This window comes from Corylus avellana, chromosome ca10 (genome assembly GCF_901000735.1).
Source record: "Corylus avellana chromosome ca10, CavTom2PMs-1.0".
NCBI classification, from domain to species: Eukaryota; Viridiplantae; Streptophyta; class Magnoliopsida; order Fagales; family Betulaceae; genus Corylus; species Corylus avellana.
The window spans coordinates 19,564,841-19,590,858 of NC_081550.1; the positions used below are offsets into that span (position 1 = coordinate 19,564,841).

General features: G+C 36.6%; 4 protein-coding genes and 2 pseudogenes across 4 annotated transcripts; 3 read left to right on the forward strand and 3 right to left on the reverse strand.

Moving 5' to 3' along the window:
* The first annotated feature begins 1,034 nt into the window (after positions 1-1,034).
* Positions 1,035-2,883, forward strand: LOC132162754 (UDP-glucose iridoid glucosyltransferase-like; annotated as a pseudogene).
* Positions 2,884-5,359: 2,476 nt separating this feature from the next.
* LOC132163538 (class I heat shock protein-like) lies at positions 5,360-6,182 on the reverse strand. Its single transcript, XM_059573855.1, has one exon. The coding sequence runs from the start codon at positions 5,879-5,881 to the stop codon at positions 5,438-5,440; it is 444 nt and encodes a 147-aa protein (XP_059429838.1). The 5' UTR covers positions 5,882-6,182; the 3' UTR covers positions 5,360-5,437.
* A 1,137-nt stretch (positions 6,183-7,319) lies between these two features.
* LOC132163604 (18.5 kDa class I heat shock protein-like) lies at positions 7,320-7,997 on the forward strand. The gene has a single exon (XM_059573952.1). The coding sequence runs from the start codon at positions 7,405-7,407 to the stop codon at positions 7,846-7,848; it is 444 nt and encodes a 147-aa protein (XP_059429935.1). The 5' UTR covers positions 7,320-7,404; the 3' UTR covers positions 7,849-7,997.
* A 1,024-nt stretch (positions 7,998-9,021) lies between these two features.
* Positions 9,022-11,099, forward strand: LOC132164480 (flavonol 3-O-glucosyltransferase UGT76E12-like). The gene is made up of 2 exons (XM_059574998.1): positions 9,022-9,540; positions 10,045-11,099. The coding sequence occupies exons 1-2, from the start codon at positions 9,057-9,059 to the stop codon at positions 10,911-10,913; spliced, it is 1,353 nt and encodes a 450-aa protein (XP_059430981.1). The 5' UTR covers positions 9,022-9,056; the 3' UTR covers positions 10,914-11,099.
* Positions 11,100-12,313: 1,214 nt separating this feature from the next.
* Positions 12,314-12,923, reverse strand: LOC132163539 (class I heat shock protein-like). Its single transcript, XM_059573856.1, has one exon. The coding sequence runs from the start codon at positions 12,690-12,692 to the stop codon at positions 12,360-12,362; it is 333 nt and encodes a 110-aa protein (XP_059429839.1). The 5' UTR covers positions 12,693-12,923; the 3' UTR covers positions 12,314-12,359.
* Positions 12,924-18,581: 5,658 nt separating this feature from the next.
* LOC132163109 (uncharacterized) lies at positions 18,582-21,417 on the reverse strand (annotated as a pseudogene).
* Between the last annotated feature and the right edge of the window lie 4,601 nt (positions 21,418-26,018).

Genomic DNA, 26,018 nt, shown 5'->3' on the forward strand with positions numbered 1-26,018 from the left:
AACAGATATACTCTAAAAGTAACGGTTTATAGCTCACAACGTATGATCACTCTTAGCTCAGCCTCTGACGAATGCTATGGCAGAAATTCATCCCGCTCAAGTTCTATAAAGATGTATTTATAATATGTGCCCACATAAAACAAACGTTTTGGGCATAAAATCTACGGGGTATCCGAACAGGGTTAGTGCCTGTCTGGACAGCAAGCCACGAAACTGCGTTCATGGACTTGCTGGAAAGCCTGTCCGGACAGCCCAGCACCTTGTCCAGACATGGCCTGCAATGGGGATGCAACGGTCTTGTGGGAATTCCTGTTCTAACGACTCTCTCTTCGTGTCTGGACAAAGAGCATAGAAATACTATTTAAGCTCCGTTTTGCTCACCGAATTAGCTAATATACAAGAACTAACATATATTGTTAATTTATTAGTAGTTTGAGTGTTATATAGACTTTTTTTTATTCATAAATTTATCTGATTCATTTTTTATCGCATATTACCCGGAAATTTCACTTATCCCTGAAAATTTTAAATTTTTATGGGTTTTACAATTTTCTCCTCAAAGTTAAATATCCAACTATAAAAAATTTCATCAATCTACTAAAAATGCTCAAAAAATGTAGAAAACCATCGTGAAAACTCTTATCAACCGTACATGTAAAAGATGATGAAGATAAATTGCAATAATATGACATCACGCATGCATGTCGTAGTAGTGTTTAAATTGCAATAATAGTGTGTGCCAAGCATTGCCGAAAAAACTGTGTGGGAGAGAAGGAGAGAGAGAGACGGAAGAGCAAGGAATCGGAGGAGACGTCGATGTCCCCGGGTGGTCCTAGTCCCGGAGCTGACATGACTTGAGCCCAAAAGAATAAATGTTCCAACACTTTGAAAATGACAAAATAGGGTGGTCGGCATAGTTGCATGTTATCTTGACAGACGAATGCAATTAATTGTCCAAACTCTGAACCTTCGTCATTGCATACGCAGAGCCGACAAAACTGTGTGGGAGAGAAGAAAGAGAGAGAGAGAGAGAGATGGAAGAGCAAGGGAAGAGACGCCGACGTGTTCTGGTGGTGCTAGTCCCATGGCTGTTCCAAGGCCACATAAACCCAATGTTTCAGTTGGGAAGCATCCTCCACTCCATTGGCTTCTCCATCACCGTCGTTCACGCCCAGTACAACTTCCCCGATCCTTCAAGCCACCCAGATTTCAGCTTTGTTCCCTTGCTAGATACCTCATCCGCCCCCGACTTTACTGGTGAGATAGTAGCTTCTATGGTGCAGCTTAGTACCAATTACAAAGCATGTTTCCAGGAGTACTTGGCTCAAGTGATGAGCCAAGAGGGCTCGGACGAAGGAATCGCCTGCATCATTCACGACGAGCTCATGTACTTTTCCGAAGCAGAGGCAAAGGCTCTGAAGCTTCCAAGCATTAGTTTAACTACCAGTAATGCTGCCCATTTTCTTGCTCGTTCTGCCCTTGTCCAACTAAAGGCAGAAGGCCACATCCCCTTCCCAGGTATATCTATGTTCCATCAATAACGTAATTCTTGCTTTATCCTTTAGGTACAATACTACCCGGAGCACTCCCAAAATCAAGGAAGATGGGGTAGCTAAAGGTGGCTGGGGGTTGGCCACGAGCCGCTACTATCCCAACGCCCTCCGTTCCATTTTTTTTTTTAAAAAAAAAAAATCTAGTCTCTTTTTAATGATTAATAATTATAAAAGGTAAATTTGATTTTTCAATGGTCAAAATGAGGGTATTTCTGGAAGATTTTTGTCAAATATTGTTTTTTCATCCACTCTAACGGTCAATGCTAACAAGAGGCTTAATTGTAACAAAATGAGAGTTTGATATATCTAAGTATCACATTTTTTTTTAGCTCATGCAACTATTTTGATTAAGGTTGTTGGCTCAGGGGCTAAAGTGATTTAACCTGATCTTCTTACTGTCAAATGATTATCGCCCTTTAAACTAATTGCTTACATTCAAACTTTTTTGAATTACAGAATCAAAGTTGCAGGATCTAGTTCCAGAGCTCCATTCTCTCAGGTTCAAAGATCTACCTATTTTTGGAAAAATTCGTGAACTATTTGGCACTAGTGAGTAAAGCTTTTAACAATAAGGCATCTTCGCCCATCATTTATAATACAATTGACTTCCTTGAAAATTCTTCATTGGAAAAAATCCAACATCAATGGCAAGTTCCAATATTCACAATGGGCCCTATGCATAGGATGGCCTCGACCTCCTCTAGTAGCTTATTGGAAGAAGACACTAGTTGTTTGGCATAGCTTGATAAGCAAAGTTGTAAATCAGTCATTTATATATGTAAGCTTGGGAAGCGTGGCATTCATGGACATCAAAGAGCTTGCAGAGATGGCTTGGGGGCTAGCAAACAGCCATCAACCTTTCTTGTGGGTGGTTCGGCCAGGCTCGGTTCTTGGTGAAGAATTGATTGAGGTAATGTCTGAAGAATTTAAAGAAAACATTGGCGAGAGGGGTTACATTATGAAATTGGCACCCCAAAAGAAAGTCTTGGCACACAGTGCAGTGGGAGGATTTTTGAGCCACTGTGGATGGAATTCAATGCTTGAGAGCATTGGCGAAGGAATTCCAATGATATGCCGACCAAGTTTCAAGGACCAGAAAATAAATGCAAGATATGTTAGCCATATATGGAGAGTAGGCCTAGAATTGAAAAGGGATCTAGTAAGAGGTGAAATAGAGAGATCCGTGAAAAAACTTATGGTGGGGGAAGAAGGGGAGGCCATGAGGGAAAAGGCTAAAAATTTGAAGGAGAATGTTAAACTTTGCGTTAAAGAAGGTGGTTCTTCTTACAATTCCATGAATAGGCTAGTGGAGATGATCAGGTCATTTTAATATGACTATGGAGGTCCTATATTTTTAATAATTTTTGTTTTTTTTTGTTGTTTTCTTTTCCTTTTGTTGTCCATCGTAGTACTGATGTATTGCTTTCTACTTTCTAGAAAAAGACCTTTTTCTTATTTATTAGTTGGAGAGGTACGCGCTTGATTCTATGTATTTCTATGTTTGATAATAATATATGTAATTTTTTATTTTGCAAAATAGACTTGCATTTAGTCTAAAAAAGTAGTTTTTTTTTTTTTTTCTTTGAAAGAAAAAGTAATTATGAATTAATGAGTATATATATGATTTATACATGGGTTCAACGAGATTACCCTGATCAGCAGATATTGGATCAAGTTTTAACCGAATTATTTCATAACCCATGGCCAACAATATAAATAAGTCAAGCTTATACAAGCCGATCTCGAATTTGCTCGCAAACATATTCACTCGCTTACACTCGTACTTACAATAGAGGGCCATTTCTTCTCAGACAGATATCTGCTTTCTTTTTGCCTGATAAAAATCCTTTAAATTTTCTTTCAACCACTGCAGAGAGATGTACATAGGGGTGTAAATGAACCGAGCTTGAGCGAGCTTTCCTTGTTAGGCTAGGCTCGTTTAAATTTTACTCGAACTCGAGTCGAGCTCAAGGGCGAGTCAAAAAAATTGAGCTCGAGCTAATAATAAGTCGAGCCGAGCCAACTCACGAGCTGGCTCTTATATTTAATGTTTTTGTTTTTTTAAAAAAATTTAACTTCAAGTACTCTTAAACGGCTTAAGAAATTAGTTTACATATGAGTATTTGCTTAACCTGGCTAGTCGAATATGGAGCCTGAGTCAATACAGTAAGGCATTTGGTCTCAAAGATAGAGGATATGCATCCTTTTATAGATAAGCAAACTTGGAGATTAATGTTTTCTTAACAATATGGGACAAGTTAACAGGTTGCATTCAGACTGCATTGAGACAATGCTCCCTACAAAAAACTATTTTTTTAACGTCTCTCTCTCAATCCCCTCACCAGTCACAGCGCATCTTCCACCTGAACTCTCATTTCTCACTCTATCACTCTCACTCATCAAATAGATAGTGATAGTGTTTGGGTTTGTATGATTCTTCAATAGTTTATGCCTTTTGCAATCTCCCTCAATAGTTTCTGCTTGATTCTTTTTCCTTTCGTTTGGGTCTGCTCTAATTGAATCGAGGTCTTTTTAATGATTGCTCTCTCTCTCTCTCTGATCACGAAGGGTTTAGAATTTTTCATTCTCTAATGCTTAAATATAAATGCAATTTTAAGATTTTAATAATTATGAGATTTATAATTAATTATGTATTACTTAGTATATATATATACACACACACACACGAGCTTATACGAGCTTGCTCACGAGCCTAGTCGATCCGAGCTTGCTCACGAGCCTAGTCGATCCGAGCTTGCTTCGTTTAATATTCGAGCTAGGATTTGTGTTCATGAAGCGTTTCATTTAATATTCGAGTCGAGCACGAGCCGAGCTTATGCGAGCCGAGCCTAAGCTTGCTCGCGAGACGCTTCGCTCACTTGACAGCCCTGGTGTACACACTAAATTTTGGATATAATGACCGCAATACCCTAAATCACCGTCAATAGTAATTTTGGCTGTAATTGAATTTAATCACGACTATAAAGTCTAAACTGACAACGCAAAAGTTATAGTTCAAAAGCCAATCACATCTGCCCCTTCCAAATCCTTCAAAATCAAAATCATCCCTTGCTGTGCTTTAATGTAATTACTATTAGAATATATCATCACTAATGATTTTATTAGATTGTTTAGCTCGTCAGTGCTAACTAAATTCTAAAGATACTAAATTACCCAAATTATACTGTAATCTCCCCTGTTCAGATTAGTAGCAAAGATCCTCCCCTTCCAATCTATCTCTCTCTCTAAAAAATAAAAATAAAATAAAATAAAATCTAACCAATGGCGGAGCCAAAATTTTAGTTTATGAATCAATTTTTTTTTTTAAAAAAAATATTTCATAAGAAAATTAAATAGTTTAATAAAATTTGATAATTGTATAAAATATATAAGTGTAGGCTACAATTTATTTTTTAACACCTAAAGTTAATTTATTCAATTGTCTTTCGGGTTTGATCTCAATCACAAGGAAGGTAATGAGCAAATTTTTTATTTTAGCAATAATCATCTAGCTAATGACATATTTGTTAAATATATCTCGACATGAGCTCTTTTAGAAGTTAATTAAAGTTTAATTAAATCATTATTATTCTCTATAATCTTAAGTAATTACAATTATATATTTCATACAATTAAAAATTGTAAAAAAATTATATATGTTTATAAAAAAATTAATTTAATTGATAAATCTAAATATAAAATCTTAATCAATATGTACCTGAAAATTTTAAAAAAGAAACGTTGTCAAAATGCAATTGATATCAATTGTTTAGCGTCTCGAGGAGAAAAAAAATAGCATACTGAAAAACAAAAAAAAATTATTACATTTATTAAACACTTTTATTTATTTATTTCAGGACCAAAGCAATCCAACGGATACAAGTTCATCCCGAAATTTCAATCGCTTTAACGTCAGGCTTCTTGACCTCCTCCTTTGGAACAGTCACGGTAAGAACCTCATTCTCCATGGACGCCTTCACCTCCTCCATCTTCACATTTTCCGGCAGCCTGAATCTCCTCATGAACTTCCCGTTGCTGCACTCCACCCTATGCCACGTGTCGTTCTTGTCTTCCTTCTCCACATTCCTCTCTCCGCTGATCTGGAGAACTCTATCATCTTCGATCTCCACCTTCACTTCCTCCTTCTTCAGCCCCGGAAGATCGGCCTTGAACACATGGGCTTCTGGGGTCTCCTTCCAGTCGATTCTGGTGTTCACAAACGCAGAATTTTCCTGAGAAAGTTCGAAAAATGTGAGGAACGGGAAATCCTTGAAGGGGTCGAAGACGCTGCTTTGTCGGCCACCGAAGAAACTTGGGATGATCGACATTCTCGCTGCGATTTTGATGTTCGACGAAAGACTGTTAAAGAAATTAGGATTGTGTGGTTGATGAGAAAGCTTCTTCGAATTGCTATTGGCACTCTGTGTGCTTTGCCGGAGGAGGGATAGATTGGGTATTTAATGTTATCAGAGGACCATTCTAGTATTTTCGTGAGACTTGCTAGAACATTCGTGAACAATTGTGGGTTTTCATGAGGAGTCTTGATCGGAGTTTGTTTTCATGTTAGGCTTGGAGCTCTGGGTTTGATATTCGTTATGGGCCCCCGTTACCTTTTATTGGGCCTGTTACTTTTAAAAGCAAATTACGATAACATTATTATTATTATTATTATTATTATTTAATATTTTATTTTCTGACAATAGAGTTCTTTTAAGCATATAGGTTTGTTTGTATTTTTTATGTTCATGATATTTCTTAGACATCTTTTCAGCACTAAAGGCACCAAATACTTTGTTGGGAAGGTGGTTCTAACAATTCCTTGAACGAGCTAATAGAGATGATTATGTCATTTTAATTGCAAAGATGTTTTGATTAAAAAAAAAAAAATATTGCAAAGATGCTTTGATAAAAACTAATTATTTGTTCTTTGCATTGCTGGTTGTGTTAAGTCAATATCATGTTATGCGGGCACATCGTAAAAAAAGTTGTTTGGGTATTTAGTCTCATATTAATTGTGTACCTAGACTGATTATTTATTTTTGAGGCTTTGTACATACCTAGACAAATTTGAGTTTTTTTAAATGATTAGGACAATTTTGATGATAACTTTGATTAGCGTTTATTGATTATGTTGGACTTATAGGCCAGCACGTCCACATAACCGAGATACCGCTCACTAACCCGAATTCACTAAATAGTTGAAACACAAGACCCACTCTCACACCACTTTTGCACAATCTAGTCATTTTCGTGTCACTTGGGCCATTTTTATAACCAATCCACGAGCCTCGGATCTCAAGTGGTGAGCACTTGAGAGCAATACACAATGTACAAGTAAAATTATTATTTTTTTTTTATCTCTTCCCAAATTTTCATTTCGAATTATTTTTTAAAATATTTATTAACTTAAACATCGAAATTCAGAATCAGTCCACTTTATCAAGCTCCTTTATTCTTTTTATTTTTTTATTTTTTACTTTTTTTTGTGAGTACTTATCTATGATTGATATTCTAGTATGAGAAAGTGTCCTATTATAACGCGCGCGCGCATATATATATATATGGTACTCATTTTGTGCATGTATTAGGGTCACATGAAATAGGAGCCAAAAATGGACCCATCAGAGAAAGTCTACGAGTAAAGCCAAGAAAATTCTGGACTTCGCGAGAAAGTTCATTAAACCGTTTCCCACGAAAAGTTCCAGAATGGTCCTCTGATCACTTTAAATACCCAACCTATCCCCCCTCCGGCAAACCGTTCAATCTCAACAGCAATTCCAAGTAGCTGTCTCATCAAGCAAGCAATACCAATTTAGTTTTCCTTTCATCAAACATCATAATCGCAGCGATAATGTCGATCATCCCAAGCTTCTTTAGTGGCCGGCGAAGTAGCGTCTTCGACCCCTTCAAGGATTACCCCTTCCCCACTTTTCCTGAATTTTCACGAGAAAATTCTGAGTTCGTGAATGCCAAAATTGACTGGAAAGAGACCCCAGAAGCCCACGTGTTCAAGGCGGATCTTCCGGGGCTGAAGAAGGAGGAAGTGAAGGTTGAGATCGAAGATGACAGAGTGCTCCATATCAGCGGAGAGAGGAATGTGGAGAAGGAAGACAAGAACGACACGTGGCATAGGGTGGAGCGCAGTAGCGGGAAGTTCGTGAGGAGGTTGAGGCTGCCGGAGAATGCGAAGATGGAGGAGGTGAAGGCGTCCATGGAGAATGGGGTTCTTACGGTCACTGTTCCCAAAGAGGAGGTGAAGAAGCCCGAGGTGAAATCCATTGAAATTTCTGGTTGAATGAAGCAATTGTTGTATGATTGCTTTATTGGAAAGTCTTGTCGTCTTTGTTTGAATGTAAACAAGTAAATACAGAAGTTTACCTTGTAATATTTTCTTCTTCTCTGTTTGTATACAACCACTTGTTATAATTTGACATATCTCCCATACTGAGCAATCCTTGATGGAAACCGAAGATGTTAATTGAATTTGATTTTGCCCAAAGATGCAATGCTTATGAAAGTTGAGCAATTTTGTTGTTTTGGTTACAAAGCAAAGGATTTGATAATGTTAATCGTGCCTCACCATCAAAATCTTCATTACGCCTTGCTGTTAATTGCTTTAAAGCACACATCTTGATGGGCTAAATGTTAAAACTATTTTCACCATCAAATTTTGCTAAAACATCATGCAGAAAAAGACTTGCGCTCTAATCATTACTGAGATAAAATAATTTTTGGCTCCCAATTATGTAGAAACAAATAGAATAAAAATAACACAATCGTATAGAACACCAAAGATTTAACGTAGTTTGATAAGCCTTAATACACTTAAAACCTCACACTTCGCCTCATTTAGTCAAATAAGGGTGACCGAAGCACCCAGTGCTTGTATTAATTAGCGATATATATAAACAATTACAACGTGATGAATAACTGACATTTGAAAAACTAAATCATAAACTACACACTGAACATTTAAAAGAACAGAAAAAATGCAGCTGTCATTATCTTCAATAGACGTCGACTTTGACTTCGTATATTCTTGAATATAATGATTTGTATTTATTAAACATGATGGTTAACACGTGATGGCTTAAAAAAAAAAAAATCCAAGTGGGAGAGAGCACAGCTGATCAGACTACAAATGAAGGCTAAAACTCTTAAAAGTCAAAACAAAAATTCAGCTGGTCTAACTCCATAGACAAGACTTGACTTTTCTAAGTTAAACCAGACCGACAGCTAAACATGTTGTCATTATGGATATTAATATATGGGGTTCTCTGTCACTCAGAAAGCACAAGCAGCCAAGGTTGCCTCGATTTCCATACTTTCTTTACTCTTTATATATGTATATATCCAGTTGATGCCTCAACCACTAGCCTTCGTCATTGCATACGCTATCAAGATTCAGATCTTATTGTCCAAACTCTGAACCTTCGTCATTGCATACGCAGAGCCGACTAAACTGTGGGAGAAAAAGAGAGAGAGAGAGAGAGAGAGAGAGAGATGGAAGAGCAAGGGAAGAGACGCCGACGTGTCCGGGTGGTGCTAGTCCCATGGCCGTTCCAAGGCCACATAAACCCAATGCTTCAGTTGGGAAGCATCCTCCACTCCAATGGCTTCTCCATCACCGTCGTTCACGCCCAATACAACTCCCCCGACCCTTCAAGCCACCCAGATTTCAGCTTTGTTCCCTTGCCAGATACCTCATCCGCCCCCGACTTTACTGGTGAGATAGTAGCTTCTATAGTGCAGCTTAGTACCAATTACAAAGCTTGTTTCCAGGAGTGCTTGGCTCAAGTGATGAGCCAACAGGGCTCGGACGAAGGAATCGCCTGCATCATTCACGATGAGCTCATGTACTTTTCCGAAGCAGTGGCAAATGCTCTGAAGCTTCCAAGCATTAGTTTAACTGCCAGTAATGCTGCCCATTTTCTTGCTCGTTCTGCCCTTGTCCAACTAAAGGCAGAAGGCCACATCCCCTTCCCAGGTATATCTATGTTCCATCAGTAACATAATTCTTGCGTTATCCTTTAGGTACAATACTACAACACAAAGGGTAGTCGGAGCACTCCCAAAATCAAGGAAGATGGGGTGGCTAAAGGTGGCTGGGGGTTGGCCAAGAGCCGCTACTAGCCCAACACCCTCCGTTCCATTTTTTATTTTTTATTTTATTTTATTTTTAATCTAGTCTCTTTTTACTGATTAATAATTATAAAAGGTAAATTTGATTTTTCAATGGTCAAAATGAGGGCATTACCGGAAGATTTTTGTCAAATGTTGTTTTTGCATCCACTCTAACAGTCAATGTTAACAAGAGGCTTAATGTAACAAAATGATAGTTTGATATATCTAAATATCACATTTGTTAGCTCATGAAACTATTTTGATAAGAGTTGTCGGCTCAGGGGTTAACCTGATCTTCTTACTATCAAATGATTATTGCCCTTTCGAACTAGTCGCTTATGTACTTTTAAACTTTTTTGAATTACAGAATCTAAGTCGCAGAATCTAGTTCCAGAGTTTTATCCTCTCAGGTTCAAGGATCTACCTATTTTGGAAAAATTAGAGAGCTATTTGGCACTAGTAAGTAAAGCTTTTAACAATAAAACATCTTCGCCCATCATTTATAATACAATTGACTTCCTTGAAAATTCTTCATTGGAAAAAATCCAACATCAATGGCAAGTTCCAATATTCACAATGGGCCCTATGCATAGGATTGCCTCGACCTCCTCTAGTAGCTTATTGGAAGAGGACACTAGTTGTTTGGCATGGCTTGATAAGCAAAGTTGTAAATCAGTCATTTATGTAAGCTTGGGAAGCGTGGCATTCATGGACATCAAAGAGCTTGCAGAGATGGCTTGGGGGCTAGCAAACAGCCATCAACCTTTCTTGTGGGTGGTTCGGCCAGGCTCGGTTCTTGGTGAAGAATTGATTGAGGTATTGTTCAAAGAATTTAAAGAAAACATTGACGACAGGGGTTACATTGTAAAATGGGCACCTCAAAAGAAAGTTTTGGCACACGTTGCAGTGGGAGGATTTTTGAGCCACTGTGGATGGAATTCAACGCTAGAGAGTATTTGCGAAGGAATTCCAATGATATGCCGACCATGTTTCATGGACCAAAAAGTGAATGCAAGATATATTAGCCAGGTATGGAGGGTAGGCCTAGAATTAGAAGGAGATCTAGAGAGAGGTGAGATAAAGAGAGCTGTAAAAAAACTTATGGTGGGCGAAGAAGGAGAGGCCATGAGGGAAAAGGCTAAGAAATTGAAGGAGAATGTTGAACTTTGCATTAAAGAAGGTGGTTCTTCTTATAATTCCATGAACAGGCTAGTGGAGATGATCAGGTCGTTTTAATATGACTATGGAGGTCCAATATTTTTAATCATTTTTGTTTTTTGTTTTTTTCTTTTTCTTTTGTTGTCCCTCGTAGTATTGTCGTATTGCTTTCTACTTTCTAGCAAAGACCTTTTTCTTATTTATTAGTTGGAGAGGCACGTGCTTGATTCTATGTATTTCTATGTTTGATAATAATATATGTAATTTTTTATTTGGCAAGTAAATAGACTTGTATTAATTCTAAAAAAGTAATTTTTTTTTTTTCTTTGAAAGAAAAAGTAATTATGAATTAATGAGTATTTATATGGTTTATACATGGGTTCAACTAGATGACCCTGATTAGCAAATATTGTATCAAGTTTCAACCGAATTATTTCATAACCCATGGCCAACAATATAAACAAGTCGAGCTTATACGAGCTGATCTCAAATTTGCTCGCGAACATATTCGCTCGCTTACAGCCGTACTTACAATGAAGGGCCATTCCTTTTCAGACAGACATCTGCTTTCTCTTTGTGTGATAAAAATCCTTCATATTTCTATTCAATCAGCTGCTGAGAGATGATGTATACACTTGATTTTATATATAATGACCGCAATACCCCAAATCACCGTCAATAGTAATTTTGGCAGTAATTGAATTTAATCACGACTATAAAGTCTAAGCAGACAACACAAAAGTTATAGTTCAAAAACCAATCACATCTGCCCCTTCCAAATCCTTCAAAATCGAAATCATCCCTAGTTGTGCTTTAATGTAATTACTGTTAGAATATATCATCACTAATGATTTTATTAGATTGTTTAGCTCGTCAGTGCTAATTAAATTCTAAAGATACTAAATTACCCAAATTATACTGTAATCTCCTCCATTGAGATTACTGTATAGATCCTCCTCTTCCAAAAAAAAAAAAAAAAAACCTAATCAGCGACAGACCCAAAATTTTGGTTTAGGAGTCAATTTTTTTTTTTTAAAAAAAATAATTTATGGAAAAAATTAAATAGTTTAACAAAATTTGATAATTGTATAAAATATATAAATGTAAGCTACAATTTATTTTGTAACAAGTAGAGTTAATTTATTTAATTGTCTTCCGGGTTTGATCTCAATCACTAGGAAGGTAATGAGCACATTTTTATTTTAGCAACAATCATCTAGTGACATATTTGTTAAAGATGTCGAGACATGAGCTCTTTTAGAATTTAATCAAAGCTCAATTGAATCATTGTTATTCTCTATAATCTTAAATAACTAAAATTATATATTTCATAGAATTAAAAACTATATATGTTTTTAGAAAAATTAATTTAATTGAGAAATCTAAATATAAAATCTTAATCAATATGTACCTGAAATTTTTTAAAAAGAGACGTAATTGTCAAAATGCAATTGATATGAATTGTTGACCGTCTTGAAGAAAAAAAAAAAATATTACATTTATTAAACACTTTTATTTATTTATTTAATATTTATTTGAGGACCAAAACAATCCAACGGATACAACTTCATCCCGAAATTTAATCGCTTTAACGTCAGGCTTCTTGACCTCCTCCTTTGGAACAGTGACTGTAAGAACCCCGTTCTCCATGGACGTCTTCACCTCCTCCATCTTCACATTTTCCGGCAACCTGAACCTCCTCATGAACTTTCCGCTGCTACGCTCCACCCTATGCCACGTGTGGTTCTTGTCTTCCTTCTCCACATTCCTCTCTCCGCTGATCTGGAGGACTCTGTCATCTTCAATCTCCACCTTCACTTCCTCCTTCTTCAGCCCTGGAAGATCGGCCTTGAACATGTGTGCTTCTAGGGCCTCTTTCCAGTCGATTCTGGTGTTCACAAACGCAGAATTTTCCTGAGAAAGTTCGGAAAATGTGGGGAACGGGAAATCCTTGAAGGGGTCGAAGACGTTACTTCGTCAGCCACCGAAGAAACTTGGGATGATCGACATTCTCATTGCGATTTTGATGTTCGACGAAAGACTGTTAAAGAAATTAGGATTGTGTGGTTGATGAGAAAGCGTCTTTGAATTGCTATTGGTACTCTATGTGCTTTTCCGGAGGAGGGATAGATTGGGTATTTAATGTTATCAGAGGACCATTCTAGTATTTTCATGAGGCTTGCTAGAACATTCGTGAACAATTGTGGGTTTCCAAGAGGAGTCTTGACCGTAGTTTGTTTTCATGTTAGGCTTGGAACTCAGGGTTTGATATTCGTTATGGGCCCCCGTTACCTTTTATTGGGCCCATTACTTTAAAAAAAAAATTACAATAACATTATTATTATTATTATTATTATTATATAATATTTTATTTTCTGACCATAGACGAGCTAATAGAGATGATTATGTCATTTTAATTGCAAAGATGTTTTGATTAAATTTTTTTTTTGTAAAGATGCTTTGATAAAAACTAATTATTTGTTCTTTACATTGATGGTTGTGTTAAGTCAATATCATGTTATGTGGGTACATTGTAAAAAAAGTTGTTTGGGTATTTAGTCTCATATTAATTGTGTACCTAGACTGATTATTTATTTATTTATTTATTTTTGAGACAAATTTGAGTTTTTTAAATGATTAGGACAATTTTGATGATAACTTTGATTAGCTTTTATTGATTATGTTGGACTTATGGGCCAGAAAGTCTACATAACCGAGATACCGCTCACTAACCCGAGTTCACTAAATAGTTGAAACACAAGATCCACTATCACATCACTCTTGCACAATCTAGTCATTTTCGTGTCATTTGGGCCATTTTTATAATCAATCCACGAGTCTCGGATCTCAAGTGGTGAGCACTTGAGAGCAAGAGACAATCCACATGCAAGTAAAATTAATTTTTTTTTTATCTCTTCCCAAATTTTCATTTCGAATTTTTTTTTTTTAATATTTATTAACTTAAACATTGAAAATTCAGAATCTGTCCACTTCATCAAACTCCTTTACTCTTTTTACTTTTTTATTTTAATTTGTGGTTGCAAGAGGTTGATTAGGCTGTTAGATAACTAAATAAACAGTTTATATATATATATATATTTCTGACGTGCTCAGAAAAAAAAAATAGTGAGATATTCAACTTTAATTTTTCCTCTTATTTCCCTCTTTTATTATTTATTCTTTCCCTCAAATCTACTTTTCTTATTTAATTTCAGATCTTCTTTCCCTCTCTCAATCTCCCTCTTCTCTCTGCATGCATGTAGCAAAAGCTCCCTCTTCTCTCTGAACCTCCCCCTTCTCTTTGAATCTCTCTCTTCTCTCTCAATCTCTCTGTACGGTAGCAGAGCTAGAAGAAAAGCAGACCAAGAAGAAGAAAAACAAAAGGAGAAGAGAAGATCGAATAAGAGAAGCAGAAGAAAAAATAAATAAATAGAAGAGAAGAAGAGAAGAAGAAGAGAGATTTTTGGTTTGAAGAAGCTCTGATTTGGTTTATTTTGATTTGATTTGGAGAGATTTTTGATTTGAAGAGAAGAAGATCGATCGAAGAAGCATAAGGTTTATTTTTTAATTTGGGTTTTTGATTTTTTGGGTTTGAGTTTTTGAAAATGGAGGAAAGAAGAGATCAGGGAGAGAGCTGGCATGAGGGAGAAACGTACGGTTGTATTCCAGAATTTAATATATATATATATATAATTGAAAAATAATTTAAATTAATACATTTTTTTTAATTGAAAAAAAAAATCCAGAAAAAATTAAAAAAAGAAAAATTATTATTTTTTAATAATTTTTAAATTATTGACGTGTTAAAATTTGACACGTCAGAAAATTCTGACGTGTTACATCTGACGTGTTACATCTGACATGTTAGAAAATTCTGATGTGTTAAATCTAACATGTCATAAATTTTTTGTTTCTAACACCCATAATTTTAACGTCCGAAACACGTCAAAAATGTCTCGTCAGGAGGATTTTCTAACGTGTCAGACCACTTGACACGTCAGAAAACTTATGTCAACAAAAAATTGATTTTTTGTAGTGAAAGGGAAAACCGCAAAGGCGGGGAGGAGGGGGGAAACACTACAAAAAAAATGGGATTTAGTGACGTGTCTACACTACTAAGTTTTTTTGACACGTCACCAATTTGTGATGTGTAACACATCACCAATTTTTTTAGTGGCATGTCAAAATTGCCACGTCACTAATTTGTGACGTGTTTATTGTGACACGTCACTAAACTATTTAAAAAAAGTAAAAATAAAACAAAAAAATGAAATTTAAATTTTCTTTTGACGTGTGATGTGTGACACGTACGTCACCAATTCAAATAAGCTAATGTATTGAATCTACAAACATGAAGATTTTACCCACATAATTAAGTAAATAATAATAATAATAAATAAATAAATTTTACCTGTTTCAAAGACAAATAATAATAAATAACTAAGTAAATAAATAACAGCAAGAATAGTTCTCATATACACAAAAAAAAAAATTAAAAAGAAAAATTATCAATCATCAATCTAGGTAGAAATAAGTAATTAAAACCCAATTTCAAGCAAACACATCTTCCAAAAAACGTATATATACAAAATTGAGACAAATTCAGGACAATGCTTCAAAACTTTGTCTTCTAGTTGCCAATAACTATAGTTTGAACATCTGACCCTTTTGGTTTTTATAAAAATCTCTTTATAATTACAAACAATGTCACTTTAACAAAGCCAATAGAACAAAAAAAATAAAAGAAAAGAAAAAACAGAGTTAAGATGCTTCATATTTGATACCCCAAGACCACCCAACAAAAATATGATCTGAAAGTAAGATGACACATATCACCTGATATCCTATTTCAAGGCTATGCCTTCTCTCTAGAAACAAAAAAAATGCTTTATGGACAGAAGATTTAGATTTAAATCTAGATCTTTCCTCATCCCCCTTCTCTAACAGCAGTGCTCGGTGTCTTCTCTGGTCTCCGTTTCTGGCAGGTGTATTTTTAGATCTAAGTTGTACATCTAGATCCAGGTCCAGATCTAGTTTCCTCTTTCATAGATCTTATGTCTTCATCAACCTTGGTGCATCTTCCTGGGGATGTCTAAGATGTTGTGCTTCTCCGCCACTGCTCGTGAAGTTTTTTAGTTTTTTTAGTTTGTTTTTATTTTTGTTGTTGTGTTTGGGTTATCCATGTCCTAAATTTAGTTTGCTCAAAATAGATCTGTTTCTTAAATGTATTTCTACATGGGTTACCGGTACTTCTTTCTTTTTTTTTTTTTTTTTCATTTAATAAGGCATCCTGGCCTTTTGGGTTGTGGATGTGAGTTAGTCCCCTGGCCTTGGGTTGTGGGGGTTTAGTTATGGGCTACACCTACGTATTTGTTGGAATTTGCCTTAAAAGATCTATTCTCAGAGACGGAGTCAGCCTTGCAAATGGGCAGGAGCCCATGGTTAAAACATTTAGCTGGTAAGGGCCAATTAAAAAAAAAAAACTATAAAATAATTTTTTTACCTTAGAAAACTTGTCTGTTCTATTATCGGAAGATTTGACATTAAACATAGGTTAGCAGGTTGGTGAAGTCGCAATTTTGGCTGTGGTTAAGATTTGGCAGCTGTGTAGCCTGTGTTGTATAAGCTTCATGCTTTTGACTTTCAACATTTAATGAGAGCAATGCCATTATCTTAACAAAAAAAAAAAAAAAAATCGAAGAGTAAAACAAAACCTATACCATACATGTTAGGGAAGAATATTGGCATGCACAGTACGGTTGAAGAAGCAACTAAGAGGGTAGTTGGGTCATGTTGTCATTATGTTATGCCATCAATGCAAGGCCATTTGTTTTACCAAGTCGTTTGCTAAAACAAATACAGCATGCAATGTACACACACACAAGGAGAGTGGGAGCTAGGGAGAGAAATGAACAAGTAATATTAGACGACAATGGGTAAAAGGACAAATATTACATTCGTTAACTATATATAGAGAAAAAGATGAGTAACACCGCCCATTTATAATTCTAGAAAGCAAACAAAACTATGGTTTCAGCCTTTCATAGAGGATTAAAGAAAGCTCTTCGTGGAAGATCGTTTCAGTCTAACTTGGACGTACTCATAAAATCTTCTATTGGAAGGCTGGCTGGCTCAACAAGTTCATTCCTGCAGGTACCTCCAGATCGATCAAGTTGCATGTCTAATGTCTTCACGTACGGTTGGGATGGCAATTTAATTAGGTCTATTTGTAGTAAAACAAAATAGACAATTAGGGACAATTTCCACCTAATTAATGAGTAGGATTTGTTTTTATTAGTTAAAAAAGTCGGTGGCCCGGTGCGACTCTCAGTTGTCTTTTATTCTCCAGGTAGGACTAGGAGAGGGTTAATTAGTTAGCACTGGCCACCTTTTTTTTTTAATCTATATAAATTTATAATAACCTATTCAGGCTTCAACCCTAGTGTTTTATATAGAGAAAAAAGAAAAAGAAAATAGTGTGACGTACAGTTGCTATTATATACATAAAAAGCCGGTTCCATCTTCTTCCTCTTCTTCTTCTTCTTCTTCTTCTTCTCTTGTCCTTGGAACGGCCTAGAACGATGCAAATTAATTGTGGTGGCGGTGGTGATGATTGATTTAGTGACCTTCCCGATGAAGTTGTTTATGACATTCTTTGTTTGCTCGAAATGAGGGACCATGCGAGACTAATGGTGGTGTCAAAAAGATGCCGAGCGTTGTGCATATCAAACCCAAAGTTGCGTTTGAATAACATTAATGTCAAAAAATCAAGTCTATCTAATTGCCTCAACAACTTTGTGGATAGGTTGATGGATAAACGGTGCTTATATGGGGTGAAGACAGAGAGCCTTGAGCTCTGTTGGTCTTTCAAAGGAAGCGTTGATGAAGACCAAGAACGCCGCCGGGTGAATACGTGGTTGCAGGAATTGGGTGGTGTTGCAAAATTTCGCCTTCAATTCATTCACGGCAGTCGTCTTCTTCTTCTTCCTAATCAACCCTTGGCCATGCCACTTTGTAATTCCACAAGTTTCATTAGCGTCGATGTTGGGAATGCCTTTCTCAAATTACCCTCATCACCTTCTTATTTTGCTACAAAGCTCAAGATCCTAATATTAAACTCGGTTCGAATCCAAAAAGAATGCAATTTAGGAGAATTGCTTTCATCTTTCAAGTCTCTCAAGACCTTGAGGCTTATCGAAATAAAAAATAAAAAAGACCACATAGGATGTTATCGCTTAAAAAAAAAAATTATTTTTTATTTTTTTATTTTTTTAAAAAAGAGAAAAGTTTGGCCAAAGTTGTGCATTTATCATGAGGTGTTTGTATTTTCTTTGTTATTTTTAAGTCGAAATTTGGAATCAAGATATGGATTTCATCTAAAACATTATGGCTTAAAAAAACACCAAATTAAACAGGCTTAAAACATTTTCAAAAGCATTTAAAATATGCCTTAATAGAGATCCAAAGAAGGCCCAAAAGGCCCATCATGCATCCCTACTTAAATAGTTGTTAATTTTTTTTTTTTTTTGATAAATACTTAAATAGTTATCATTCAAAACAAAATTCGCATGCTTAACATTGTTTATAAATGACAGACTGTTGTAGCATCTTGTTTTTAGTTAAAAAAACAATAAGAACAGGGGCTTCCCTAAGTTTTTACACTACTTTGTACTTGTTCCAATACTGTTTGGTAAAACAGTCAGTTGAATATAGGTACACATGTCCTTCAATCCACTAAAATTTTCTGTCTGCATGGGGAAACCAGTCATCCATCCATATTTATAAGTTGTGACAAAAGAAAAAGGATAGTCTACATTCATGTCACTCAACAAAATCAGAATACAAAATATACCCATCTTAGAACACCAAGATTGCCCACAGGCCACTTGATACCATTAGTACAGTAGGAGAAATATCAATTACCAATATCTGTTATGGAATCAAATCTGGTGCTTCCTCCTGATGCCCTTACCACGGCGCTTGCCTTTACCCATCTTGAATTTCCTTTTGAACTTCTTCCCTATTCCACCAACAGGCTTTAAAGAATGCATGCTTTGATTCCCATCAGCTATCTCCACATCTGTCAAATGATGAAGAGAAAATACAAATCATCAAAATTGAAAATGCTGACAGGCATTAGAGATAGCGTTGTTTTCACTTCAAACAAACACTAATTGCAGATGGAAGAAAATCGGGCAGTATATTCACATAGTCAAGTTCCATTCTTACTAGATTTTGAATTCAAAATCATTTCCATGTACAATACAATTGATCACCAAAAAATCAACTTGCGAAAATTCCATAGAATAAGCAAAGTCACCATAAAATGACTGAATAAATTGAGATCAATAGTATAAACCTAACCATGCTATTCTTAAATTACTTCAATCCAAGTAGAAAAAATGAAGCGCAGGAAATCAAAATAGCACAATTAATTTCAAAATCATGGCATATAACTGTAAGCATCTATGCTATGTTTAGTTGCAAGAAAACTGAAGTAAGAAATCAAAATAGCACAATTATTAGAAAATCAATGGCTTTGTTTGTTAAACTTCTCGTTTTCTGTCTTTTGCTTTCGATGCATAAAATTTTGCAAACATTTTATAAAAATCAAGCATAATGTGATAAATTTTCTAAATCTAAAGAGTACATGAATTAACATTTTCCAAAGTACCTCAAAAAACAAAATGAGTCAATGAAACATAACGGGGGGTATCCACATGATAGCAACACTCACAAGAGAATTTTGATTGCAATATATTTTTTTTCTTTTTTTTCCCTGGTTTGAATTTCAATGAAATGTTCTCTTCATTTGTTTAAATTTTAGTTCTTATAACTAAAAGAATTGAAGTATAATTCAAAAGTAATGCTACATACTACACCCCCATCTCATCCTATCTTACTGGGTTGATGTGACATTGTCAATCACCTTTATTTATTTATTTTTTTAAAAAAAAATGTTGGACACTACCACGTTAGCCAAGTAAAAGAGAAATTGGACAAAGGGTTGGTATATCGTATTACTCATGATTCAATGGCTTTGGCAAATAGATATGCCGCTTGTTTCATGGGTGGGATTAGGTGTCACTCATTCTCCTTTTTTGCCAATTGCGAAATTTATATATTCACTTGGGAGCAGATATTGCCCCATAATACGCTGAGAGAAGCCGGTAAATGTGGCCACTCTAACCCCAACATGGGAGAAGCCAAAGCGGCCCTTCGGCTTCTAGCCATCTAGAAAGCAACAAAATTGGGGATAACGAACATCATCATTGAAGGAGACTCCCTGGTTGTCATCTATGCCATCCAACACAAATATCTATTTGTTTATTTGCATCAAGCTTTCAAGGGGCTCATTCAAGACTTACTAGAACTATTACTCAACAGAAAATAAAAGCTTTGTTTTCGGCTTATCGTGATAGAGGTAGGCAAAAGAGAGATTTTCGTTGTTTGTGGCTCACTCGGATAAATGCAGTAATTCGCGGTAAAGGCATATACTATAATTATAATATATTAATACACAATCTGCACAAGAGGCAGTTGCTTCTTAATCGTAAAATACTTGCGCAAATAGCTATATTAAATCTATCCATGGGTGGCAAATTAGTCCTCAAAACACCAAAAAAATAAGAAGCAGCAGTTTTCACCTCTATGAAAAACAAAAAGACACCCTCAAAACATATTAACAAACAAAGCCAATTATTTTCTAATATTACTGGGTTTGAAAAGTAGTGCTCAGTTGGAGTGCAGTTTTTATCTTTTGCGTTAAAAAACAGAGGTGAGAATTCAAGCTGCACAGGGGGTCTATATATATATACTTGTAAATCAAAACATGTTTGGGGGTGATAAGAGCCTCAATAAGCTTGTTCCTAAGAAATACAAGTATCTGGTTCCTCCTTAAGAAATAACTAAAAACGGCTTCACAAAGAGAACTTGGTCAGACCAAAACTAGATGGTAGAATGGAGGAATCCAACATAAGAAACTAGCGTAGCACAATTCATTCAGTACAAAGCTTCCATTTTTTTCTCCCCATTTTGCCATTCCTGCGTATACTGAGGAATCAGAAGGGGTATCATCCGTTCATTGTATAAGAATTGAAACATATCATTATGACAGGGCATGAATAGTGGCGTTGATGTGTTGGTGGGTAATGGGTTCTACATCATAAGCCAAAATGGGCTACACAAAAAATCACCAACTAGCATGAAAAACCCAAATGCAAGAGCACATAATTTTGTAAAACTATAAACGTACTACTACTCAGAACACCATCAACAATAGGGAAATATTGAATACCAGGCGAATCATTGAACTCCAGAAACTGGATAATAAGCATAGAGAGAGAAAGAGAGAGAGAGAGAGAGAGAGAGGTTACCCATAGCGTTTGAGGTTGTAGTGGTATCGGTGTTGGTAGAAGTGGGACGGGCGGGGAGCTTAGGGGCGGCGAGGGCAGCCTCCGATCCAGAGCAGCGAACTTAGCAGCATCTTTGTTGTCGTAGTAGGGCTCCACCATCTCTCTCCGAATCGCTCGAAGCCTCTTCAATTTCTTCGACCTCATTGACTTCACCATCGCTTCTCCTTCTTCTTCTTCTTCTTCTTCTTCTCGCTAGTATTACTCATTTGTACGACAACTGTAAAACAAAATAGACAATTTGGGACAATTTCCACCTAATTAATGAATAGGATTTTTTTTTATTAGTTAAAAGAGTAGGTGGCCCGGTGGGTCTCTCAGTTGTCTTTTATTCTCCAATTAGGACTAAGAGAGGCTGGGCTAGGGTTTAGTTAGCCTGAACCTATATATTCAGGCTTCAACCCTAGTGTTTTACATAGAGAGAGAAAAAAAAAAAATAGTGCCGCACGTACAAACGACAGAAAAGCCAGTTTCTTCTTCTTCTCTCTCTTGTTGTTGTTGTTCCAGATCACTTCCAGTGTCCATGGAATGGCCTAGAACGAAGCAGATTAATTGTGGTGGCGGTGGTGATGATAGATTTAGCGACCTTCCCGATGAAGTTGTTTATGACATTCTTTGTTTGCTCGAAATGAGGGACCATGCGAGACTGATGGTGGTGTCAAAAAGATGCCGAGCATTGTGCATATCAAACCCAAAGTTGCGTTTGAATAACATTAATGTCAAAAAATCAAGTCTATCTAATTGCCTCAACAACTTTGTGGATAGGTTGATGGATAAACGGCGCTTGTATGGGGTGAAGACGGAGAGCCTTGAGCTCTGTTGGTCTTTCGAAGGAAGCGTTGATGAAGACCAAGAACGCCGCCAGGTGAATACATGGTTGCAGGAATTGGGTGGTGTTGCAAAATTTTGCCTACAATTCATTCACGGCTATCATCTTCTTCTTCTTCCTGATCAACCCTTGGCCATGCCACTTTGTAATTCCACAAGTTTCGTTAGCGTCGATGCCGGGAATGCCTTTCTCAAATTACCCTCTTCACCTTCTTATTTTGCTACAAAGCTCAAGATCCTAATATTAAACTCGGTTCGGATACAAAAAGAATGCAATTTAGGACAATTGCTTTCATCTTTCAAGTCTCTCAAGACCTTGAAGCTTATCGAAATAAGTGGGATAAAGAGAATGAGTATTAGCAGCTCGTCTAATATTGAAATTTTATCAATTAGAAGTACGGATCCTGATCACATCTGCGATATTCAGATTCAGCAGCTACACAAACTCTACCGCCTTAATCTAGTACTCGTTGGCACTACGAGTACATCACTGCAAATCTCTGCTCCCTATCTCCGAAAATTTCACTTGGAGGGATATGCTGTGGATAATTACTACTGTATCACAGATTCACCACATCTGTTGCGTGCCTCACTTAGTCTCAGGCTACCCCGTAAATCTCGATCATGGGGGAATCAAGCTTTTACCAATTGCAAGTATAACTTGGATAAGCTTCTTCACAGCGTACGAAAGTGTATACGTCTATACCTACATGATCGTTTTGTTGAGGTAACCCTATATATATATTTGCCTACCTAGCTAATTAACTAGGTTGATTAACGAGACAAATGCTGATTATTTAAATAATAATCTTATGTTAACTTTGGATTGATTTATTTTTGTGCATATTAATTAATTAAGATATGCCATTCAGTATTACTTTTTGCTTTGCATTGATTTAGTTTGCTAATTTTATGCTAACAAGATTTTCCTTAATTTTAACGTTGTAGGTTTTAGTTAAGTTGGGTTGCTTGCCATTTTCATTTGATAATGTTACAAGTGTAAATGTGGGAAGAACTTCAAGTGTTGCCCAAGTCCTACCATTGTCCTCCCTGTCCTCCCTTCTCAGAGGAACAACTAATTTAAAGCATTTCAAGCTATATAATACCGATAGTGTAAGTAAAAGAGTGCCATCCTTTTTCAAACTATTTGTATTATAAATTTGTCCATCATTTAACTTAATCAATTTCTTTTTGTTCTTAATGTACAGATTAAAGACTCATCAATGAGTTCGGAAGGAGAGCTTTCATTTAAGATGGAATATTGGCAATCTCAAAACCTCGTGTGTATTCATAAATTGAAACTAGCAACTGTGGAGCTCTTCGATAGAGAGAACGAAATAGAATTAATCAAATATTTACTAACGAATGCACAAGAATTGGAAGAGATGGCCATTTGGTATACATCGCCAGTACTGTCATCAGATTTCATTACTGAGTTAAGAAAGTTTAAGAAACCTTCAACAAAATTGTATCTATATGCAAAATCATACGATGAAAGCGGTCATCAAATCTTGATACAAGACCTCTCTTATTAATTTTCCCATATCGATCTTACTGAGCATTGCCAAATGGAGTGTGGTAAATGTTTTTTCAACTCTTTGGGTTATACTTTTTGTCATTGATTACTTAATTCTCTCTTCTCTTTTCTTTAATTTTTCAAGTGCATTTTGTGACAAGTAGTGTTTCATTAAGTAAAAATTCTCATTAATTTATCCTCACTTGTTAATTTCCACAAGTTTGCATTTCCTCAAGGGATTCAAGAATCATAATACAAACACAAAATTAATGCCCTAGTTCTAATAAGCACAACACTCCTTACAGTATCTTTTTCCTCCTTTTTTTATTGGATTTTCAGCTGAATGTGCTCCATTATAGAAAAAGTGGGCTGTGCTAGAACCTCCACCATCCCCTATAAATAGTGACGTAGCATTTGATGTAGATTCTAAGAAATTGGTTAAATCTCTAGAAACACAATTTATGTAATTTAGTGATGAACTAGCATATCACATAGCAGAGAGATTTTGTGAAAGAAACAGATTTTTAAACACAGAAGAAAGCTCTCTGACCATGCAACAAGAGATTTAATAATGTATATTTTAAAATTGTCAGGATAAACATATATATGAGGACCTACAAAAGGAAATGGTTATCAATGTGAGCTCTCAGAAAGTCAAGTTAAACCGTTGCAAATAATTGCCTGTGTGCAAAATAGCACGAAATGACAGACAGCCTGCATATATAAGGTGAAGGAAAATGCTCGAGGTTGCAAACCAACAGATCGACGTTGCAAATCAGTAAAATGATTTCTTCTGAACGTTGTAATAATACATATGTATGCGTGTATAAGTATGTGCACCAAGTGTTCACCAAAAGTTTACAAGAAGATACTTCTTTCAGCCAAACTAAAGACATCCAACTGTAGCTTAGAGAGAGAGAGAGATCTGACTTAACAAGAAGGCCAATTAATTCCGTATAAACTTGGAGATCTTACTAAAGCATCAACATGAACTAAATCTCTTTTACTCGATGACCAATGTTGCTAACCAAATTCCAAATTCCAAAAACTGTAAACAAAGATGATCACTTTGGGCAACAATCATAACCCAAAAGACATCATTCACAGCAGAAGTGGAATGTAATCTCAAAATGGCCAACCAAACAACACAGTCACACCAACCCAATACGCATATTGAGTAAAAACTTTCAATTTCCTAGAATTCCAAACTTTAGAAAGAAAAAAAAAAAAAGTAGTGAACTTTTAATAAAAAATGGAGAGAGGGACCTTTTGGCACGCTTGGGATCGAGGATCCAGAGCTCGGCGAGCTTGTCAGGAGGCATGGCCTTCTTGGCCTCCATGATCTCGCCAAAGACACCGGTGGACGACGTGGTGGTGGAGGATCCATCGACAGAGCTGCTATGCCTATGCCTCGCCCTATTCCCACTCCCACTCTTCTCTCCACGTCAATGTAGGTCGAGAAGAGGTCGTCCTCCGATCCCATCTCCTCCATGCTCGTCGTGGACGACCCGCCTCCTCCTCCGCCGCCTCCGCCTCCGCCACCGGCGAACGGATCGGACGGAGAGACATCCGCCATGTCGTCCGGCAGACGGAAGCTGACCTCCGAGTGGGCCCTCCTGTGGTGGGTCCCGCCGGCCCTCACGTTCCCGAACATCGACGACGACGTCGTTGCAGGAGGAGGAGGAGGAGGCGGAGTGGCATTGGCATTGTTGCGAGGATTGGAATTGGAATTGGAATTGGGATTGGGATTGGGGTTAGGGTTTGAGGGTGGATCTTGCATTTGTGCGGACATTGACATCTATTCTCGGGTGTGTCTCTGTCTAAGCCATATTATGTGTGCGGCAAAGACAAATGCCGTTTCTTTCGTTTTCTTTTACCCCTCGTTGCAAGAAACACAAAAATAAACAAATGGAAGGTCCTAATAAACAAACGATTGTAGCTGCTATCAAAAACCGTCCCATTCTCCAATTTCCCAGTATAATGTGCCTGTTCATCACTTCATCCACTGAAGTCTGAATATATCATTTATGACATATAGCAATCATATATTACATATTCCAAAAACTGGATTTTTAAGCACTTGATTAATAGCATGCATACATACATACAAAGAATGCAATTATTTTGATCTCCTCATAATCTGGAAGCTTAGAAAGAAAGATAAAACTACATATTACCTTAATGAGCTATCCCTTGACAGCCTCAGGGCCAGTTCCTACAACTTTATCGCAGATCGCAGAAGGCGAGGCCTGAGGGAGCTACCGTGAGCTCACATGGAGGCGCGTTGGCTGCTGGCTGCTGGCTGCAGGAGAACATCAAGAAGGCAAAAAGAGAAGCCGAAACCCAGTGCTTCTCTTCTCCCGAGGAGAGATGGGTTCACATTTTGTTGGAGGACAGGAACCGAAGAGCGACTACTCTGCTGGGGCT

Coding starts and splice junctions, on each gene's coding strand:
- LOC132163539 (XM_059573856.1), bottom strand. CDS start 12,692: ATGTTCAAGGCCGATCTTCCAGGGCTGAAGAAGGAGGAAGTGAAGGTG.
- LOC132163604 (XM_059573952.1), top strand. CDS start 7,405: ATGTCGATCATCCCAAGCTTCTTTAGTGGCCGGCGAAGTAGCGTCTTC.
- LOC132164480 (XM_059574998.1), top strand. CDS start 9,057: ATGGAAGAGCAAGGGAAGAGACGCCGACGTGTCCGGGTGGTGCTAGTC. Junction 9,541..10,044: donor AGGCCACATCCCCTTCCCAG/GTATATCTATGT, acceptor TTTGAATTACAG/AATCTAAGTCGCAGAATCTA.
- LOC132163538 (XM_059573855.1), bottom strand. CDS start 5,881: ATGTCGATCATCCCAAGTTTCTTCGGTGGCCGACAAAGCAGCGTCTTC.